Here is a 16,974-nt window from a genome sequence, read left to right as displayed (position 1 = left end):
AATACATTTATGTAAAAATTAAAGTTGTATTTATCTTATTTATATCACCACCAATCCCACTAACTTACATTTTCAGGTTTAAAATTATCCCCATGGCTCAATATCTTATGGTAGGCTGTGTTTATTTGGTTTTCATAAGACCAAAATAAAACAAATAAAATGTTTCTCCCACAATTATCTTGCACTATCTGTTTAAATATAAACTTTAAAGTCTGAGCTGACCTTGCCAAAATTGACCGTTTCTAGGATTACACATGAACCCAACTGGCTCATCTAATTCTTGACTCCATTGTTAGAAAGGATGTATGCTTTTCCCAGGCATATAAAGAGGCTGAGGGGCTGAGAAGAGGGAAGGTGAAGAGAGAAAGAGAGAGAGAGGGAACTGAACCCAAGGGAGAGAGGTAGCACAATGTAACAACAACAACAAAAATTCCCCAGTTGTTTTCCCAATAAATAAGAAAAAAAAAACATCAAACACCAACAGTGGCAAAACATTTACTGAAGTTTCCACATTTTTCAAAATTGTTATGAAACAGAAGCAAGCGCACTGAAGCTGATCATTACACATGAGAACCGTGCCTTCTTTCTAGGTAGATATGTATAGAAAAAGGGAAGAGCTACAAGCATTTGTTATGGGTAAAGGCTCCAGGTATTAGGCTCCTGTATACATATTATCTCATTGAGTACCATTTAGAAAAATTAAAGGAGACTTAGAAATGAAGACCAATTGATCAGGGACACTGACTTATTAACATCATCCCAGCCCATAAACTATCAAGGCCACACAAGGATTACAAGCTCTTTGTGAAAGAGTTTTGTTATCATCAACTGACTGGGAACCAGAAAAAGGAGCCTAGAGAGCCAAAGGCTGTTTTTTGAAAACTTAAGAACTTTATTTTACTTCCTGTCATATTAATCTACTCCCTGGGCTATGGTTATACTTGTTTTTTCTCATACTCATTTCCTTGAAGACATCCCCACTCCTTACTGATGTCACGGGTCCTGATGTCTCTTCCCATTGCTCGCTGTTCTAGTGATGAGCTAGCTAAAGCCTAACTCATGCATTCATACAAGAATTGTGTTTCTAATGGTTTGAGAGTTTGTGCTTGATGGTCATCAACCACATGAGGTAGGTAGTACATCCTCGTTTTGTAGAGGAGGAAACCCAGTCTCGGGAAAGGTGTATCACCTTCCCATCACAGAGGTAAGTGGGTGCCGGCAGCAATTTGAACACGGAGCCTTATAAAGGAAATAAACCTCACCTATAGATCCCAAAATTGGGCTGTCAGGTCTATTTTAAAAATCAGCCTTCTCTGTACATTTCAATGTCTGAGTTACACACATGACAGCTAGACACTGACAGGAACTGAGTCTCAGTGGCCCACATCTGAGTGAGTAATAACGGAAGAGATAGCCTATTGACACACTTCCTTTCCAGTCTCGAACCTTGGAAGTGGGCTCTGTCAGCAGCATTTGCCCCCCGGGCTGTCTGGGACACTCTTGATGAAGGGTGGCGCTCTGCCACCCTGGTGGTTCCACCTGCAGCCTGTACGACATGAGGCAGTTTGCTGCTGGCACCGTCCCCGGAGTCACTGGAACTTTAGGCGACGTCTGGGGAGGCACCCGTGTATTTTGTCCCTACACAGGACAATCAGAACACCTTCCGAAGAAACCGGAGCTCAGTAGCAGCCCCTCCGCGGTCTGGTTTGTCCCTGTTTGCAAACCAGGGAACCCCACGGGCTTTTTTTGTGCATTCATCAGGCATGTAAGGGTTTGTTGTCCCGGCGAGTGGAGGTCACAACTAGAGAGAGACTGACTCTCAATCCTACAGCACCATAGTGCATACTTTAAATCCTGCAACTGCCATCCGGGAAAGGCAGCTCTTCACAGGCATGGCGTTTCTGTTGCCGTGCGTTTGCTGGTTCAGACACACCATTGGAGTGTACCCTTTTACATACCCAGGAGCCATCCAACGTAGATGCTAATTTACAAGCTTTCGTTTTCCATAAAGAACATTCGAAGGTCAGATTGACTGGTGTTTAAGTTAATAAAAATCTGTACTTGTCCCACGAGGCACAGGTCCACGGAATCACAGATTGGATCGCGCCCATCTGGCCGGGTTTCCTACAGCACACACCAATATCTGACAGGGTTGGCAGCTGGAGGCCATGGATTTAAGTTAAGCGAGCTAACAACCTGTGCTGCTTTTGGCCCCTGCGCATCCCAAGCTCAGCCCCAGATGAGGCGAAAAGGCAGCTTTGTGGTTCAAGTCCATCTTGACTCACAGTTTCACCGTCTTATCGTGACTAAGGCTGCCAACCGTGTCTGTGGTTTTCTTACATAAATTTTCACTCCAGCTTGGGTTATTATAAAGGATCTTTTCCAGCCCTGATGTTGTGGCTGGCCCTTTAGCTCGCATATTTTTTCCAGATGTGATGAGCTCTCCGTAGCCCTCTTGGTGAGCAAACGCGTATCCGGATCTTCTGGTGCTTAACTTGCGGTTCTGAGGCCTTCTGCTTCGTAGGGACCTTTCCTTTCTCTGAGCCTTCTGCCACCAGCGGATCTGAGGAGGAAGAGAGCCACGATGCAATCATGAACCCAAACATTAGGCTCCAGATGCTCAGCCACTGAGCAAAACGAAAGCCGTTTTTAATACTTGACTGAACATCTGCCACGAGAAAATAGTCACCTTTCACTCCAAAAGGAAGCATTAAGCCTAAAAACCATGACATTCTCCACCCCAAAGACCAAAGGGAAGCATTAAGCCTAAAAACCATGACATTCTCCACCCCAAAGACCACACTGGGCACCAATCACTTTTATTTTTTCATTCCTATCAAGGAATTTTCATGTAAACAAGAAATATTCTGATAAATTTTATTACTGTCTCCGTTTTATCGGATGTATGGTGAGTCGGGGGCAGGAGTTTTTGCTCGTTTTAGTAACCATGCTGGGAGCAGCGAGCAGGGTCTTGAGCACACTTCTGTATAGAAGTGTTCCGTCTACAGCCCCAATACCTACCGTCTTTCCCCCCTCTCTCCCTAGTAGAGGCTGTCTGGGTCCTGAAGTCACTAATAATTGTATTAAGAGAAATATCTGGAAATGTGAGTCAGAATTTTCTCCCTCTTATAGAAAGTCAACTTATCATGAGACTTTCAGGGGTTTCATTTATTCTGGTTTGGGGTGTGTGTGTGTGTGTGTGTGTGTGTGTGTGTGTGTTAGATCTTTCTTTCCAGCAGTACAGGGTACTCTACACCCCTCTTGTATTTTCTCTGTAGCCTTTTAAAGACCATCTGTAACACAGCCCGCACACCCGAGGGTCAGGAAACGTTGCTGAAGAGGGGGCAGAAAGGAACAAATTCCTCCTGCTAGATAGTGTCCCTGAGACCCGACAGGGAAAGTGCACTCATAAACTCTCAACAATTCTCAAAAAAAAAAAAAAATTTAAAACCTAAACATTGTTTGGGTGGGTTTCCAACATACCTTCCATTTCCCTGTGAACGTGAGTGGAGAAAATGACCAGAGGTTTGCATAAGTGCTCAGTTCTAACTCTCAGGTCTGAAGATACTCATTAAGCAAAACATGACATCCTTAACACAAGGAGAGTGGACGTCTTCAGATCGTCCATCGTTTTAGGGACTCAGCTCATAATCAGAGTAAGAAAAGCCCCACCTCAGAGCCCTTGCCATCCCTGCTCCCTCCATCTCTCGCTTTGTGGGATGATATAGGTGTCGACGCCTCCTCTGCTGTCTGTCCGGAGCCTCGGCCTGGCCCAGCACTGCCTTGTTTGTTCTGTTCTTCCCACGTGCCATTGAGATCTACCCCAGCCTCTGGCCTAGGCTGCCGTCTACGCCATGTTCTTTCTGCTTTTCTTCTACCCTTGTGTTCCCAGGCCACTCAGCATGATGTTATTCCCTTTTAATCTCTGCTTGACAGTTAGCATGTCTCACTTATTTCCCAAGCCGATACTCTATCTCTACCCAAATGATGAAACCCCCCTTCACATGACTTGTTCCATTCCTTGTATGGTGCCCTTCGCTTTCCCTGTAGGTTGCTCTTCTTAATGCAATACTACAGCATGAGTCCAGTGAGTTAGGGGTAAAAAATACTTATAATTCATCACTCCATACCCGCATTGCATTTAACCTAATACCCCTCTCCTCACTGACGTTCAGAATCTGTGTGTGGAAGTGGGGGTACTGTCTGCTCTGCCATATGCCACGGGCCTGTGGGAAGTTCCTGAGTCATTCCCTGTGTATCTGCTGAGACAGAGAAGGACGTCATTCACGAGAGCCGCTAACCAGCCTTCGGTTCCTCACGGTATCTCGAACGTACCTGATCACTCAGGGTTGGATGTAAAGAAATCCTCAGAAACCTGAAGGCCACCACCGGCATGATCGTCACCACCACTATCAGGAGAACCACAAGCCAGACGAACTTCTGGCTCAGGGAGTGCCATGCATTTCCTACCGTGAGAGAGACACAGTCACCCTGGCTGTGAAACACTGAATTGCTGTAAGATCTTTATAATTGCATAAATCAATGTACAATGATAGTCCGTGATGATAAATTAAATAGATAGCTTTATAGATGTAAGGAAAGATCTTTGAAACTCTTATAAAACCCTGGGGAACTGGGTTCCCCGATGAAGCGTTCTCTCATCCAGGCTCCTTCCAGCTTTGCTCAGTTCCTTCTTTCAACCTCACGATCCGAGATCAGATTAGAATGTCTGGTTAATGGTTTGAATGCAGGCCTCTTCTCAAACGATGGCCTGGCTGACTGTCTGCGTAGTAGAGATATACCGTATCTCACAGAAGGGTAACGTTTGAAATTCCAAGCAACAACCGGAAAAGCTGCCTCAAAAGGAACTTGCTATTTCTTTGATGTTCCCTTCCTCCTGAGCTAAAGATCTGAGGAGATTCTGGAAGCTCCTGAGCTGATAAAGGGTTCCCCATGACCACTGACATGGCTGCTACTGACATGAGAGATGTCAGGGCAGAGAAACCCGTGGCCAAGCCTGAAGGCAGCTCCCAGGCTTTATACTCATTCCCCCACATATTGTTTGTCTAAGCAAGGCAGCAAAGGGTAGACAGGCAGGTTTCTTGGGACACCATCCCTGTCCTCGCTCACTTTCTAGGGATTAATCAGCATACCTTCAGTCTGCCAGCTCTTCACCCGGGTGAAGAGTGCCCGGGTTAATACCATTTGAATGGGCTTTGGGTATGAGAGCTTGGCTACTGACAGGTATGTCTGCTTTTTCTGGCTTTGGAGAGTAAATCTGTCTACCAAAGAGCGGCCAACTCCAGATGCTGTAAGCCAAGGGCAGAAACAAACAATTAAATATCCTTCTGAGCTCCTTGAAGCTCATTAGCTACAGATAGTGCTGAAAAAAACAAGCTTTGTTTTGAAGCCACACCCCTCCCTGTTGCTGGTTCACTGAGGAAAAAAAAATTTTTTTTTTAAGAAAGCCCCAATGTTGATCTAACTTTTATAAACTTTCATTGGATCTCAGTAATCCATCCATGGAAGGCCATGCGCTTAACCAAAAAGGATTAGTCCTCACACAACCTGCATTCTTTTATTCCGCATGTGAGAGTGGTCTCTAGGCTTAGAAATGCACCACGTTACAAGAGTGAACAAACGAAGTGAAACTCGGAAACAGCTCTCGAGCCTTCCTTTCCTAACTGGCTTGTTCTGATGACTAACTGACATGTCTCTACGTGGTTGGAATCTTTTGGTAAACAAAGTACGAGCGTGGTGTGCTGAGCAAGACTGTTAGGATTTGAGGAGGTTACTGTACGGGCTAAGAAGGGACAGAAGCAACCAGTGTGCGCTCAAGGCTGAATGGAAATAGAACCCTGGCGTCAGTGAAGGTGACCGCTCCGGGACCGCTCCTGTGACACTTCCCACACGGACTGGTTGCGTGAGAATGGTTTTCTGGGCTGAGGTAATCGGAGAAGAGATGCAAGGTGCTGAGCCACCTGCTTGAGCTCTGAAGGGCTGTCGTTCTGTGTGTCCTGCCTAGTTTGTCGAGGGGAACTCGGAAAATCTCTGTTCCTTACTTACTCCCCTGCGCTGGAGAATTCCAAACTTCGTGGAAAGTACATCAGCAGTTCTTGTGTAAAAGCGTAAAAGATCACGCTAGAATCGTTTTGAGGTGTGAACCTTAACACAGGAACACTGGCTGGGTCCTCTTTGTTAAATAATACAACCTCAAGGCTTTGAGGGATTTTAGGGGTTCCAAATTCTCCCACGATGCCCCCAAACATAACCCTCAAGTCACAATTTCTTGAATGGTATCATTGTGGTGGCTAGTTTTATGTCAGCTTGACACAAGGGGAAAGGGACTCTCAGTTGGGAAAATGCCTCCGTCAGTTCGGCCTGTAGACAAGTCTGGAGTGCATTTTCTTAATTAATGATTGATATGGGAGGACCCAGTGCACTGTGGGCGGTTCTACCCCTGGGCTAGTCATCCTGGGTCTTAGAAGAAAGCAGACTGAGCAAGCCAATAAACTGTTTCTTCATGGCCTCTGCATCAGTTCCTGCCTCTAGGTTCCTCCCTTGAGCTCCTGTCCTGAACTCCCTTCATGATAGACAGGGATCAGACATGGAAGTTGAAATAAGCCCTCTCCTCCCCAAGCTGTTTTATGACAGCAATACTAACATGCACTAGTATCAGGGTCAATGTTTATTTAACCAGGGTCCATCCTAATACTTTGTATATAGTAACTCATTTGATCTTCAGGTTTTCTGTTGAAAAATGAAACAATTAATAACCCAGTTCACAAATAAATGTTAAATCATAGAGAGGAAAAAAAATTTGTTCAACATCACACAATTTCTTAAGCTTGTGGAGCTGATATTTGAACCCTGACCACTTCTGGAAGGATGTTTGGAAATCTGAAGAGGGCTCTAACTTATGCATCATTTCTCTTTTTTCTAAATGCAGATAATGTCTTTGGGGAAACTTTGACATGTGGCTATGATCAAGTATAAGGAGAACTGGGTATTTCTTCCTCTTTTCTATGTGTAATAAATAAACTTTTCACAGGCTGTACACTTGTCCCAATATTCGTGTTATGCCTCTTGTTTTCTGGGGCGCAGTCTACTGAATCTGGGCTGTTGGAGCCTATAAGTTATATCTGGCAATGAAAAAAACAGTCTCTTAGAACCCCTTTTAAGTCAGGAAGGCTGCAGATACATCAATCACTTTTTAGAAAAAAAAAAAAAGATTGTTGGCCATTTCTAGCCACACACACCATAAAAAAATAGGTTCCGAGGACAAAGAACTTTCAGTATGACACAAGGCCTCACTCCTGGTAGAACCACTTACCCACAAAGGGAAACTGGTGTGGGAAGATCCCAAAGATGCCATTGCTGTGCATGGCCAGCAAAATGGAGAAGTAGGTGGCGATACTGCCCCAGATGAAGACGTGATTAACCACGGTCCAGTAACTCGTGTCCAAAGCTATCTGCAAATAAAGTCAAATTCAAAAAGAGGAGCTTTTTAAACATTTTTTAAAAGAATCACTGTACACAGATGCTTGCCTCCAGGACTTCCCTGGAGGAGGACAACTGGACCCATCACACACGAACACCACTTCTACAAGCACAGGGGAGAGTGACAAGTGTTAGACAAGGGGCTAGAGCTTAGTTGTATGGGCCACCGTATCTGCTGAGGTCAAAACAGCCTCAAGAAGCAAAATGTTAAGGGTTTTATTTTTAATGAGAAATAGACAATGGGATGTTTTCTAAAGTCAGTTACTAAATTGCTATCAAAATATTTCTATTGGGAAAAAATCGTGCAATGGGCTAGTGCAGCATTTTATGAGTTCTGTGTAAAATTTTGTAAGATTTGTTTTACATGTGTGATATTTTTATATGAACGTTACAACTCACTCCAACAACCCCTTTCTTAAATTACTCACATAACAGCAAAGAAAAGCCTTTGATTTTTTTTTTTTGTCATAAATTCATGGTGGTCTGAAAATGTGTTCCCCATCTCTTATTCCCTTCCAGGATCTTGCATGGCAGCAACAATGTTATCTGCATTGCAGAGGCCTCAAGAGAAGAGAAGAGAAAGGACCGTAGACTCCTTCTTGCCTAAAGAGACCCTACCTGTGGCATACATTCATCACTCTCTAGACATGGAAACACCGCTCCCCTCCCACTACAGTTTGTTGCCCTCTGAAGTGTTGCAGCATTTAGCGACAACGGAAGCAGAAGACACGAATTACAGGCTCATTCTACCTGAAGACAGCCCTGCTGTCCATCCTGGTCAAGACATGCTAATTATTAATTATCCAGTGTGCCTGCTACCTGGACACTCAACCAAAACCTCCAGTCCTTTCCTCCACTACATGTAAATTCATGTCCAGCAAAAGAAAACAGCCTGGTCTATGTCATAGGAGAAGAAATCATGCTCCGTGTAAAAAGACCCTGCTAAAACAGCAGTTGTCTCGCACTGAGACACAACTAATGAATGTGACAGAGGAGTGGCATGGCAACAGCTGGGCATCATGAGACCCCTTAAGAGAACACAAAACAAACCATAGGCAAGAACTCCACTGCTGATCTTAAAACTCATCCACTGCTGATCTTAAAACTCGAACAACAACAAAGAATAAGCGCTGTCAAGAGCTGAACTTATAGCCTGGAATAAACAAGTGCAAACAACAGGGAACACAAACTACGAAATGAAAACCATTTGTGAATCTGTAGGTGTCAGATTCGTACACCCAATACACAATTTAACAGGATCTTTGAACAAAATAAACGAATAAATAAAAAAATGCCAGTCAAAGATACGGTGAAAGAAAAGTGCCCCCAGCCAGGAGTAGCCTAGATTTTCAGACTGAGAGGACTGCTCAAATCCGAGGCAGATTAGCAGAAAAAAGAAAAGAAAAGAAAAGAAAAGAAAAGAAAAGAAAAGAAAAGAAAAGAAAAGAAAAGAAAAGAAATCACATTCTGATGGCCTGATGGCGTTAGTGAAATCAAATAAAGAACACAAATTTTTAGACCAAAAAGTGTCATCTGAATGGAAAAAGAATCAATAGGCATCAATCTATCACGGTGAAGCTGGGATACAGAAATGAAGTAATGAGGTTGGCAAGGGGTGGGGAGCTCTATTTCAAGGAAAAAAAAGTTTAAAAGCTGAAAAAATAAAAAATAAAACAGTCCCAAACTTGTTTCATTAGAGGTGGATGAAGAAAGAACTAGAACAAGATTGTAAAATGTTTGGTGATAATTAAAACTACTTAGAGATTCCACCTCACCCCATTTAGAATGGCTAAGATTAAGAAAGCAGACGTCTACAAACACTAGTGAGGTTCTGGGGAGGAGGGAACCCGTATTTAATGTTAGTTAGAGGTGTAAACTATGGAAATGAGTGTGGTGGTTATACGAGAAAACTAAGCACAAAGCTATCTGACCCAGCTGTACTACTACTCCTGGGCGTGCAGCCAAAGGTCTACTGGATACCAGTACGGCCATGAGCACTGCTGCTCCATTCACGAAAGCAGAACACGGAAACAGCCTAGACACCCATCAACTGACGGAGGGATAATGAAAATAGAGTACGTACACACATGAATTTAATTCAGTTGTAAACAAAAAATGAAATTTTAAAAAAACTGTGGGAAAATGGACATTAAGTGGAAAATATTCTACTAGGTGAGAATCCAGGCCTGTTGAACAGTGCCTGTTCTTTCATATGTGAATCCTAGCTTTGCATTTTTAGATTTGCATGCTTTATTTAGGGTATCAATAGACATGAAAAAGGCAGAAATTTTTCGTGCCAGAGGGTAGGGAACACATGTGCTGTGAAAGCAAATGGGGAGGACAGCTTAAAGTAGAAAGAAGTTTGGATGGAGGAACCCTGCATGGGTGGACATGAATTATTAAACAGTGTCATACACCCCCTAGGAGGTGTTAGCTAAGGTGTCCTCAGAGACCCCCCAAACAACACAGACTATCACTATTCCATTACTCTTGGTTGCCCAGCATCCCTAAATGGCTGAAAAGACACTTTGCAATCTCTAGCTGACTGGGCAACTTCCTCCCCGCTGGCTAGCTTCCACAGCGGTGTTACGTAGGCTGCTGAGTGAGGAGATGGTCTTGCCCGGTGCTTGGACCCCGCGTGCTGCAGTACAGCCTGCCAGCCTGAAAACAGAACCAGCCTAGATGTCCATCAGCTGGTGGACAGACGACGAGGATGTGATTCATAGGCACCGGTACAGGAGTGACTGTGCTCTAAGGGGAAGAAACATGAAGAGCAGAACACCTCGCTCTGGTTCTCCCAGTAAGTCCGCAGCCTATCTCTCCCCAAGGCATGGTCAGACAATGCAAACTGCTGCAGCGCAGGTGACAATTGTGTGTCCGTGCTAGTTTCTTGTAACTGTCGCAGGTGCATCACGGTTGCGTGTGGTCCTAACAAGCCAGGCTGGACAGACACCAGCACTGTTCCTTCAGTGTAAACTCTTCTGGAAAATCTACAATTGTCTCTAAAGAAAACATTCTTTTTCAAAATTATTCCTGTTCAAATCGCTAACTTAATGTAGGCTTTTTTAGTGCACATCAATTATTTCCCAGGCAGCTGTAGGCTGTGGATTTATTGTGAACTAATTCAGAGTAGTGATCTGTGTTACCCACAAGGCCTGGCTAAGAAGGGTGTTTTATACTCGCCAGCCAAAAATAATATATTTGGGGAGATGTTTGGCAATGAGCTAAAGGAACATCAAAGTTCCGTATATCTTTGGACCCAGAATTCTCTCTTTTAAGAACACAGCCAGGCCAGGCATGGTAGCACACACCTTTAATCCCAGCACTTGAGGGTCAGAGGCAGGTGTATCTCTGTGAGTTGGGAGCCAGCCTGTTCTATAAAGTGAGTTCCAGGCCAGACAGTGAGATCTTGTCTCAAATAAAACACCAAAAAAGAATACACTTTAAGGCAATGAAGAAGCATCAAGAACTAACAATATGAAAGTTTGCTGTGCTGTTTTTCATAGTGAAAAGAATAGAAGCTAAATAAGTGTGTCTGGTTTGATAAAGGATGTCATGTTATATGCTGAAGTATTACAGCTATGAAAAGGGACATTTCACAGAATAATCCAAAAACAAAATGCATACCCATGACACAAAGTTAAGTGGGAAACAAAGTTACAAAATTACACAAAATTTATTTCTATTATTTTTGCCATGTTAACATCAGTATGGGACTGTGGGTGAATTTTAATTTTCCTCTATACTTTTCTGCTCTTTCCAAATTGCCCATGTGTGCACTTATGGGCTAAGTTCTGTGTGGAGTTCCCCTGCAGGGCTTTGCTTTTCAAGACGTCTGAACCCCATGAGAGACCACAGCCCATGGCTGGATCAGTCGCTGTCTTAGGCTCAGCACAGGGAACAGCTTCTTGTCTGTTTGAAAACCAGCCAGGGATGTGTCTGAAGACTGTAGATATGATCTGGGAAAGCAAGTCGGTTTAATTATTCTTTTCTAATGGTTGGACACACCCTGACAAACTCTTTTTTATGATAGGATCAGTAGAGGGAAAATTCCCTTTTATCATCTCCCTCGTTTATTCAATACTCAAGAAGTGGCATGTGTGACAGTAACTTGTGACAAGGAGGCTGTCTGATTCTCAACAGTTTGCTCAAGAACAAAATAACACAGAGGTCTTTTCAATACCACATCAGCCCAGTGCTGCTGATACTAATGGACCAGCAGTTTGTGTGGACCCTAACTCACCAGCGTCTAACACAACTTCACGAGAAAACAAACCAAGGCACATCTCAGAACGGCAAGGACTCCTCAAAAGAAGTGTCTCCTAAATCTGCCATTTGAATGGAGCATTGAGCCTCTTGAATGATTTTTTTTCTCTTTAAAGAATGTATTGCCAAATAAGTTTCTAGCTGTCAATTTAAAACCTGGGACTTAGTAAGTCTGAAATTGCAGGAAACTTTTGTTATCCCTGGAAATGCTTCTTCTCCAAACACAAGAAGGGAATAGTGGCACTGTCTCCGTTATTTTATTTTTATACACTGTGTGAGACAGGGTCTCCCGAGGTAGCCCAGACTCGAGCAATCCTCCTGCTCCAGCCCCTTAGGGCTGGGATAACAAGTGTGTGTCATTCTGCTAGTCTCTTTTTATTTCAGCAGTGGGCCTTCAGCCCAGGGCCTTGAGTACACAAGACAATTACTCTACCATTGAGCCACCCCTCCAGTCCCTATCCATTTCTCTTCATACACAATATCCAACACACACACATACCCCCCCACACACACACACACAGAGTGATCCCTTGTACTCTCTTAGGCTGATTCAGGTGAACTTCACCATATGTAAATCCAAAGCAGAAGTGCTTTAAGGAAAAAGGGTTACCTGGACACTGACCACAATGACCAAAGATGTGGCCATGGTCACGGCAAAGGACTGGTAGTCAGCAATGTGCTGCCCATCTTCTCCAACCACATTGTAAAAGGCCCCGTACGGAATGAAGAAAAGGGCTATCGAGGTGTAGATTCCATGTGCCGCACAGATGAAAAATCTCCGCTTGTTAAAAAGTAGATTCAGTTGTCCAGGTTCGTAGAGCTGAGGACAGTCCATGCTGTTCTGCTCACTCACATCCTGTAAACAGAGTATAATTTCAGGGAAGGAGCACTGAGGAAGAGTCAGAGAGGCCCTGTGTTCCCTGTCCCCAGAAATAGACAAGGTCATTGTGCGCACGCTCGATTACCTACTACTCCCTCGTGAGAACAGGACATTATCTTGTTTTTATTCCCAGAAGAACCTGTCCAATTACAAATGATCCCTATTTTTCTGTGGAGAGCCTTCCATCCCCAGGAGAGACGAGGAGAGGTCACACGGATCTTATGCAGCAGAGCGAGGACTTGACTGAACTTGAACGCCGCTATCTGAACTCAAAATTTGTTTTCTCCACAGGCTGCCGTGGCTGCTGCCATCTCAGATGATGTCAGACTCCAGCACATTATGGATAGTCATGGACCCGAAGGAAATTACTGACGAAGTGTTTGGGAGTGATTAGGAGGTGGACGCAGAGAGCTGCAGAGTCAGGGCTGGCGAGTAGGGGATGAGGTGAGCAGGAACTGTGGGAAAATGAAGAAATCCCACGTGGTGTTCATAATAGGAAGGGGGCTGAGACTAAGTGTGCAGGAACTTCACCCAGTGAGAGCCGAGTAGTAAATGCCAACAGAACCAGTCAGAGGAAGAGGCTCCGTTTTTAGCAGCCACCAAACTCTAGAAACAACTGCTTTGTTTTGTTTTTAATTTAATGGACATAAGAATCTATGAAGCAGATTGTGCATTTCTAGCTAAGGGCAAAGTGAGGCCAATACTACAGTGTAAGCATCAAAACCAAGGCCAATACCAAAAGGATGACCAGCATAGATTTGACAAAACCAAAAGACCAGCCAGGCGATGGTGGCGCATGCCTTTAATCCCAATAGTTGGAGGCAGAGGTGAGAGAGAGAGAGAGAGAGAGAGAGAGAGAGAGAGAGAGAGAGAGAGAGAGGACCATAGGTGGAGAAGTAGCAGCCATGGATGATAAATTCTGGAAGGGGCTGGGGGGGGGGTATCCAGTTCTCCTTCATTTTTGTGGGATGGCCCAGACTGCACAGGGTGTGGTCCCATGAATTCTGACACCTTCTCTTTAAGGAGTCCTCCCTGGGGAAGCTGTTGTATACCTGTGCGGTGACTGGTGTGGTTATACGGACAGGCTTTAAAACCACACAGTGCGGGCTGGGGATTTAGCTCAGTGGTAGAGCACTTGCCTAGCAAGAGCAAGGCTCTGGGTTCGGTCCTCAGCTCTGGAAAAACACACACACACACACACACACACACACACAGTGCTGAGCCAAAGGCCCAGCGTCAGGCTTTGGCAATGTGTAGTCACTTAACCAGAGTCTTGATTTCTTCATCTGCAGAAATGCAAACAGTTATTCCTCCTTCACAGAAACCACTGCCATGACTAAGAGATGTTTCTGCAGAGTCCTTTTCCCATATTAAATAGTCAATAGTCTATGCTAACACAAAACATTACTAAAACAACGATAATAATCAATAATGACAGCAAAATGTAGCAGCCCAAAATCAAGGAAGCTTGTGATGATGGTCATAGTTCTGCCGCTTACTGGCCGGCTGGCAGGTTGGTCTATGACTAGGACCCCCTACCCCCAGAACTTGCTTGCCTTCAGACAAAATGAGTGGCACTGCGGGTGGTCCCTGCAGCCTTCTAGCCCAGCATCCATAACTCTGCCCTCAGCTTAAGGGCCAACTCGGACAAACCAAGAAAAGAGAGGAACAGACGTGATGGCATTAAGGAGAATCATGGTGTTTTGTTTTGCTTTGCTTTTTTCAAATTGCACAATAACTGTTTGGGGTTTTGTTTTGTTTTGATTTGTTTTGTTTTCCCAGAACTGCTTTATTTTTACTGTTTGATTCCGCACTGTGGGCAGCTACAAAGCACCAAGAAAAGAAACACTTGTAAACACCGGCACTTGGAAGAGCCTGTGCTTAATCCTTTACCTCTAAGGTCTTCTGAAGTCCAGCACTCTGTGCACACGCCCTTTTTTTACATATGGACAGGAGACTCTGAACCAGCTCCGAAGTGGTGACCTCACAGTGCGGAGATGTGTATTGTGCAATAGATAGCTTTGGGCCAGAAAATGAAGCCTAGTAAACAGCTCTAATAACATATTAGAGAAAATATGGTCTCAAGAATACTTAAAAAAAAAAAAAAAACCTTTTTAAAGCAATACACTTTAATTGTGCCATGGAAACTTTACTGGCTAGGCTTCCGCTTCCCCACAGGCAGCTAGACTTCCCCCTTTGCCAGGAAGTAAATTCCAAACCAGAGTGGACCATGAAGCACCATTTTTTTGTAACTGATTTCTCCTCCTTCTCCTGTCTCACACACATACACACTAGATGAAAGTCTGTGTTCTTTCTCTCCATGACTGAGGGGTTGTGTGTGCTCACCTGTGGACCATTCAGTGCCCTGTGGGCTCTTTTCTGGTCTGTGGTGGCCAAAGAAGCTTCTCTGTTCCTGCTGATATTTTATGTACCACCCATGTCCCTTCATCTTTCCTTAGCCCTGCATGGTTCTCTACAAACCCCAAAGCGCTTCCCAGTGCATGAACTCAGGGGCATTTTAATGTTTGAAGCCAGAGCAACAGGTTCATGAAAGGACTTGACAGGGGAGAGCCCTGCAGAATAAGCTTCACTAAAACAAAGAGCCTCATTAACTATGCTAGGAAGGGGAAATGACAGAGCTTGAAGTGGGAGAGCATTAAGAGAGACAGCCACTGTCAAGTCCCAGTGAAACTCAATACAAGGCCCATCAGTACCTGTGGCTCCTCCCAGAACTTCTCACCTTGCCCCTACCTTAGACTTCTCCAACCCAAGGGATTCCCTTCCCTTCCCACAGCTCCTCATTCTTCTATAAACCTGCCATTTTGGCCAGATCCTCTCTTGGTCTCCGGCTCCTCTTCTCTCTCTCTTCTCTTCCTCTCGCACTTTCCCCCACCCCCCATTTCTCTCCTCTTAAGGCCCAGTTCAGTATGGACTCGTCCAGATGCCTCTGGGCATTCTTTCCTTGACATGGGTAATAAAACCCTTCTCCTCAACCATATATACCTTGGAGTGGTCATGTCCTCGTTTTTGTTCAGCTACCATGGCTAGCATGATGAGAAGCTAAAGAGAAGTCTTCAAGTCTCTTTTTAACTACTATAGACTTTCCAGGGGGATGACAGGACTTTCCAGACCGCATTATTTGGGAGGCAGACATAATTTAAAGTTGTCTTTGTCCTGGGCAGCAGAGGAGGAAGGCAGGCCTCTTTTTCTTTTCCTGCCAAGTGTGTGTGTGTGTGTGTGTGTGTGTGTGTGTGTGTGTGTGTGCTCTGAGAGTCACAAAAGTGTCCTGGGAAGTCTTGGTGGACCACAGGGTCATTGGAGCCTGATTACAGGTGGGGAAAGCTACAGAAACTGTGCTCTAACATTTAATGGGGTGGGGGAAAGTAAAGATATAGTTACATAAGGACGTGAAAGACCTGTACGATGAGAAACTTTAAGAGACCAAAGAAAGAAATTGAAGAGGACACAGAAGATGGACGGACCTCCCGTATTCATGAACTGGTGGGATTAACATTGAGATAAAGCCCATCCTATCAAAATCAGCAGCCAGATTCAATGCAATATCCATCAAAATTCAAATGCAATTCTTCAGAGAAACTTAAAAACATTAGAATTAATATGGAAGTGCAAAAGACTCAAGATAGCTAGAATGGCTTGGAACAATAAAAATGCTGCCGGAAACATCACCAATCCTTATTTTAGCTTATAGCTTATACAACAGAGCTATGCTGCTAAGACTACACAGCATTGGCACACAAAAAAGCACACTAATCAGTGAAATAAAATTGAAGCCTGAGATATAAGTACAAAAAAACTAGATCCACCTGACTTGTTTAGTAAACATGATAAATAAAACACACACACTGAAGAAAAGGCAGCATCTTTAACAAATAGCACTTGGAAAATTTGATTCCTACTTGATCCTTATATCTCAAGATGCACAAAAATCAACTTCAAATAAAACAAAACCTTCAAAACCTCTACAGAAAAGAGTAAGAAGTATATATCAGGATTTAGGCTCAGCTAGGGAGTTTCTGAATAGGACACTAGTTACTCAGGAAATAGAACTAACAATCAATGAATAAGGTATCATGAAATTGGAATGTATCTGTTCACCAAAGAAAACAGTTAATCAGGTTTAAAAAAAGACTAAGTATGTGAAAGATGTGAAAGAAAAATAAATTTAAAAATTAAAAAAATAAGGAGAAAGACGAGATGTAAAGTTAGAGGGGAAGTGTGAGTTTTGGGGAAGATCTGGGAAGACTTGGGGGTAAGGTTAAGGGCAGTGAATGTGATCAAAATATACTGCCTGTGTTTGTGAAGTTCTC

At 43.9% G+C, this 16,974-nt stretch overlaps 1 protein-coding gene across 2 annotated transcripts in view; it reads right to left on the bottom strand.

Annotated features, from left to right (window-relative positions):
• Positions 1 to 479: 479 nt before the first annotated feature.
• The window catches only part of Atp8b4 (ATPase phospholipid transporting 8B4 (putative)), a 175,575-nt gene continuing 159,080 nt past the window's right edge, over positions 480 to 16,974 (bottom strand). For both annotated transcript variants that reach the window (XM_060371530.1, XM_060371531.1), the window contains 4 exons: positions 12,377 to 12,622; positions 7,334 to 7,472; positions 4,336 to 4,466; positions 480 to 2,563 (listed from right to left, as the gene is read on the bottom strand). In XM_060371530.1, the coding sequence (XP_060227513.1) occupies positions 2,282 to 2,563; positions 4,336 to 4,466; positions 7,334 to 7,472; positions 12,377 to 12,622 (798 nt within the window). In that variant the 3' untranslated portion in view covers positions 480 to 2,281. The remainder of the gene's footprint in view (positions 2,564 to 4,335; positions 4,467 to 7,333; positions 7,473 to 12,376; positions 12,623 to 16,974) is intronic.

This window comes from Meriones unguiculatus, chromosome 18 (genome assembly GCF_030254825.1).
Source record: "Meriones unguiculatus strain TT.TT164.6M chromosome 18, Bangor_MerUng_6.1, whole genome shotgun sequence".
NCBI lineage: Eukaryota > Metazoa > Chordata > Mammalia > Rodentia > Muridae > Meriones > Meriones unguiculatus.
This window is presented reverse-complemented; position numbering and strand designations above follow the sequence as displayed.